The sequence below is a fragment of the Nilaparvata lugens genome, chromosome 3 (assembly GCF_014356525.2).
Source record: "Nilaparvata lugens isolate BPH chromosome 3, ASM1435652v1, whole genome shotgun sequence".
Lineage (NCBI taxonomy): Eukaryota > Metazoa > Arthropoda > Insecta > Hemiptera > Delphacidae > Nilaparvata > Nilaparvata lugens.
In genome coordinates this window covers 24,367,583-24,373,582 of record NC_052506.1, presented here as the reverse complement: position 1 = coordinate 24,373,582, position 6,000 = coordinate 24,367,583, and the positions used below count along the sequence as shown (strand labels likewise).

At 36.2% G+C, this 6,000-nt stretch overlaps 1 protein-coding gene across 1 annotated transcript in view; it reads left to right on the top strand.

Moving 5' to 3' along the window:
* Positions 1-697: 697 nt before the first annotated feature.
* LOC120350367 overlaps positions 698-6,000 on the top strand; it is a 130,153-nt gene continuing 124,850 nt past the window's right edge. The window contains exon 1 of the mRNA XM_039423361.1: positions 698-873. Coding sequence (XP_039279295.1) covers positions 823-873 — 51 coding nt within the window. The 5' untranslated portion in view covers positions 698-822. The remainder of the gene's footprint in view (positions 874-6,000) is intronic.

The window sequence follows — 6,000 nt, the reverse complement described above, 5'->3', positions numbered from 1 at the left end:
AGTTGTTAGATCTGTCGGCTTATTCGTAAGATCCCCATGTGAAAGTACAGGAGAGCTGCAAAATATGAAATATGATCTTCTGTAATATGATATTCCAGGAGCGAGGTCTCTGCCGTGTGAAACTGGCCTTAGTATTCCTCATGGCAATAACATCACTGCTTCCCATTCAACCAATGCTGACAGCTAATAGGGAATCTCACGTTAGAAGCACAGAAGCAGTACAGCCACTACACGAGAACGGGAAGTTTTGGAAGTCCGCCATTGAAGAGACTCGTTGAGGAGTCATCACAAACACTGCAGTAACTACAAACAAGATGGATTGATTATACATTTTCTTCATCAAAGATTATATTTTAACGATTTAATTAATAATATGTTTCATATGAAAATTAGTGACTCGCCAAGGAACCACCACTCCCTTCAATGGAATACATGTATCACTGTTCAATAGACAACTATGCAAAACATCTTTGTTGAGAAGCTAGAACCGACGTAACAAATAATTAAGGCACTATTTTCATTTGCACGTGCTACTGAGTTTCTCATCAGACTGTCAGTAAAGCTTACAAATGACATGGATGCTTTCCATTTGATCCACAGCTGACAGTGTGAAGTGAATCTCACAGGCGAATAACGTCGATTTTGACACTAGTAACTAACTGTTATGCATAACTGTTATGCATTGAAACGGAATATTACAGCCTACTGATTGACTCAGTATTGGTTCAGTTTGCCAACTGTACAGTGGGCCAATTCATTCTTGGATATACATCTTGTGTGAAGTCGTTGATTTAAATTTTTTTAAGAATTCAAGGATCCGACATGAGGTTGATTTTTTTGTTGTTTTTATTCGTTCATCTACCAAACTCTTGCGTAAGTTGTATCATGAATCTCTTTTTATAATAATCTGTCCTTTATATGTATACAGAGTGTAGAAAATAGGAATTACAATATGTGTATTGAAAATTCAAATTCTTTTTATACTATTTATCTATATAGATATATCTATCTATCCATATAAATATACTGGACCCTCGTTCATCCAGAGATGAGGACAGCAGACTCGCTTTGCTCGCCTTCATTTTTCATTTGAGCTTGCTTCCTCCCGTCAAATAGTCGAATATACATTTTTAGGCTCGATTAAATCACTAGTTGACTGAAACCATGCAGGAAAACACCCATTCTGGTCGTATCGCTTGAAAACTTTTCAAGCTCATTGTAAAAAAAAAATTGATTTAGCTGAGCCTTTGCATCAAATATGAACATTTTCTATCCATCATCTCTTGAAGAAGTTGATAGTAACTATGTGGCTCAGGGTTGAAAAAATGTCTGTCCATTTTGAATATGAATATCATTTCCCACATAAAGTGAACAGTTCAGTTCTTCTTAACAAATAATGTACAGAACTTAAAAAAAATCATTTCGTCCTATCAAGTTCTAATCCATTTAAGAAATCTGGAAGAATTCATTGAAAAACTGTAGAAAGGAAACCCTCTAAATTAGCACCGCAATTACCCAAGCAGAACTTGTGTATCAAGTTACATTTTCAAGTTCAGTCATCCCTGAAAAGCCTTCGACAGAATCTTTAAGCTCTCTTTACACAATCTCTCTAGACACCAGCTGAACCTCTGTAGAACCTCTATTGTAGCAGTGCTAACAGAGAAAACGTTTTCTTTTATTTTGTTGTCGGAAAATCTGTAAAACACATTAAAATGCTGGGAAACATTAATTAGGAAGTAGGCTGTCTTTGGCGTAATTTCCAAGCACTCTCAATACAACATTATTATTTCTGTAGACTTCAGTTGAACCAATGTACCACATTTCAAACTTATCTGTAAATCATTTCTCTTGAAACTCAGGGAAAATAAAAAAAACACCGATTTTGGGCGTATTCACGGCGAAATTTTTGAGCCTTTCTACCACAACATTTCTAGAACCTGGCTGGAAATCTGTACTAAATTTGAAAATTATCTATTCATTGATTAGGCTGAGTAAATGCAAATGAACACTGGAAAAACGCGGATTCTCTGTGAATTTTCGGCATGATTTTTTCCACCTTATACAACACTGTAAGCCTAGCTGAAGTTATGTACTAAATTTTTCAATTTTCTCTCAATTAGTTCTTGGAAAATGTGAGAAATCAAAACAAAATCAAATATCGGATTAAGAGTAGATGATAACTATGGATTTGAGGAAGCTTTTCTTGGAATATCTCCCCTTTCCCCCTCCCCCGCTCCTTCACCACCTCCCGCAACCAAAAATAGCTTTCTCCCTCCACCATAGATCACTCACTCTTTCTCTCTCTCTCTCTCTCACTCTCTTGGTAATGTTGAGTGAGTAAACATGTGTTAGTTCGGCACCATCTTCTGATAGATATTTCGTAGGGTTCAACAGTTCAATTCACTACAAATTACACATCAAATTATTCAGTTTCTCGAGCTAAATTCAATAGTGGAATCATATTTTTGATTAACTCACACTCTTTTTATTCATCTTGAAAAAACATGTCTAATTCTTCAGTCTACCCTCTCGCCTGTAAAAGTGTAAATCCACCTAATGATACACTATGGTTCGACCAAACAGAGGCACGCCGAAGAATGAGGTCAACCCGGGGCCTTCTCCAGCTAACTCTGGATCATTGTCTAAAGAGACCCTCTGCATTATTTGACAGTGAATTGAAGAATCTGTACAAAATGCCGTCTCAATGGCTGTGAAGTCTGTTTTCGAGGAACTTCAGGCATTGAAGGAGGAGAACAAACAGCTGCATGATAGAATTTGTGACCTGGAGGTGTTTTATCACCTGAAGGTCGACGACCTTGAGCAATACAGGCGCCAACATTCAATACATATTTTTGGGATCCCGGAGAGCAACAAAGAAAACACGGACCTGCTGGTGCTTGATGTCTTCAACAAGAAGCTGAATGTGCCCGTGACTCTGGTGGATGTCAGCCGCTTGTATTGCATTGGAAGGCGTCAACGACCTCAACAAGGGCAAGTGATACCTAAGGACCGACCCATCATAGTTCGACTCTGCAGCTACCAGACCAGTAAGATGATCTTCAACGCTAAGAGGGAGCTGAAGGGTTCTGGTGTCACCATTTGCGAGGATCAGACTGTGGAGCTTTTCAAGATCCTCAAGACTGCGGCCGACTGTCATGGGCACTGGAATGTCTGGTCATCTGACAGGAGGATCAAGATCTCTATTGGCGAGGGAGGATCCAAGAGAGTCCACACAGTTGAGAGGATGACCGACCTTCTAAAAATAAAGGTAAATTGAATCATTTCAGGATTCAATGACTGAGGTGCCCTTCAATACAATAATAGGAAATTCATATTAATAGATTTCACAGTAGATATACCTTGGCATTTTCCATGAGCTGGCTTTCTGCTCCATAAATGAATCTTTCCTCCGCTATTTATGATTATATATAAGGCAATTATTTCAAACTAAGGAGATACACATTTGTTAATATTGATTAGTAATTTATCTTGATATCAATTCCCAAAACTATGTTCAATTCATCAACCACTATACTTCAGAGGGTACTAAGAAAATCATTATCTCTATCCTTACTAATAATTACATCTCTTAGCAAAATCATTTCCATAATTAATGATTTTCGAAATGCTGAATTTCAATTAAATTGGATGATTAACATACATTATAGATATAGATGTAATCTATGGGTATAGATAGTAATCTCTTCTATATTAGGTGTACATAATGATATATCATTTACTATTGCCACAGCTCAAACAATAGAAGCTAATGTGTGAAGAATTAGAACAGATGGTGGGTAGTCTGTTCATATGCTTATATAGGGGCTGTGTTTCATTTAACATTATCTTAGACATTCATCACTAAAATATTACAGTACTCAATTTACAACTGTTTGGATGTTATATCAGTGTTCCCCTTTGTTGTCTGGCATTGTGTGGTGGAGGGGGCAATTGAAGGGTGACGTGCATAGTGTTACCACCGTTTTGTATCATTTTGTGAGTGCTCTGTTAAGAGCTTCCTGTATAAACCCATCTGGCCATGCTGCCTATGTATGAACTGGGAGTTCATGAGTTGGTGATGAGTTGTGAACTATGAAGTACAGACAATTTGACTATTTTTGAGTTAAAGTGTGAAACACTCATAATATTAAGATCTTTTGTTTCATTGATCTTCTTGCATAATGAGTGAAAGTGCGAAACACTCATAATATTAAGATCTTTTGTTTCATTGATCTTCTTGCATAATACAGTCCATTTTTGTAACAGTGAAATGTTTGTGTCATGTGTCATTTTATTCTACACCAATCATCCATAAGCCTTGGTCAGTCCGACTGGATTTGTGAATTCATGAACTTATGTGTAATAAACTTTATCTTGTGTGATTTGTGAATTCATGAACTTATGTGTAATAAACTTCGTCTTGTGTGATTTGTGAATTCGTGAACTTGGTAAGCTTCATGACTACCGGAATGTACTGTAACATTATAACATTATCAATCTTGTTATAAAACATTATGACAATATCAACTATTGATATCAACAATATCAATCGTGTGTGACAATAATATCATTCTTGTGTGACTGTGTCAACTGTATGTTGAATAGTGACTATATTATCTTCAAATACGTTAACTCATTATCGTATAATTCGTTTTTATTTCCTGTTTTCATTATTTTGTCGTTGTGTTTCGTGTCCATGTCTTCGCGTTCGTGCATGTATGCCGTGTATCTTCTTTTGTTCGTGGTACGTGTCAGTCGCTCAGTTGGCACTCACGTAATCCGGTCGCCCGCTGAGCATCCTTCAGTTGGCAGTCCTTGTGAGATGATCAGTCGCAGAGCATCCTTGTCCTTGAGTCATCGCTCACCCAACACAGTGTCTGCACTCTGTTCCTGCAGACAGAGCTGCTCCTTGCAACAGAACACAATTTGCAACAGCAACGCAGCTTCAACCTTGCAACGCTGTTCCTGCAGACAGAGCTGCTCCTTGCAACAGAACACAATTTGCAACAGCAGCGCAGCTACAACTTTGCAACACAACTAGTATTTTTTTTTCTGTATTTGCTAAATATGTCTTAATCTTTCATCATCATGGCTGAAACAAAACAATTGATAAAGGAACGTGGCCTTGTGAAGGCAAAACTAACACGATTTAAGTCAGCAATTTCTAAAGGTACCATTGACATTACTAAATTGAAATTGCTTTATTGTCTCTTCAAAATAGATACATAATTTACATACACTATATTATTATCGACAATAAAGTTTAATAACAACCTGCAAAGGAGATCCCGAGTGCAGGTGTGAATCAATTGTAATTACATGATACAAAATAAAATCACAATAGTAATAAAGAAAAGAAAGAATACAAAACAAAAACAAAAATATTAAATCATATCCTCAACATCCTAAAATTTAGACATACACGAATGTATCTCAAACTCTTATTCATTAGATTAATTTAAAGTAGATGTTCCTGTCAATCCATTCCTGTATAATTCTATTTAAATTCCCAGTTATATTCCTGTTAACAAAATCTAGTGGTATTTTATTGATTAAATAATTACAATAGTATTGAAGTTGATGTCTGCATATAGTAAGCTTTATGAGATGTATGTTAAATGTATTTGTACTGTTTGCCTGTGTGTTATAGGGAGTTGTATGAATTTTAAACTGATTTCTATGTTTGTTTATGTAACGAATTACTCTTTTAATGTAGGTCTGTCTCAGAGTCGGGACATTTAGTTCGATGAGAATTTCTCTACTTGAATAAAGTCGTGGTCTTCCAAGAGCTGCTCTTATAATGTGTTTTTGCAAAATAAAAACTTTTTTAAATGTGTGTCAAAGGCGGCGACCCAGACCTCTATTACATATTGAAATAATGAGTGGGCGTATGCATAATATACTTTCCTAATTATATCCAAATTTTTTATTTTTTGTATTCTGTAGAAGATGTGTATCACATACTTTAGTTTTGAACATAAATATTCTATGTGTCTGTTC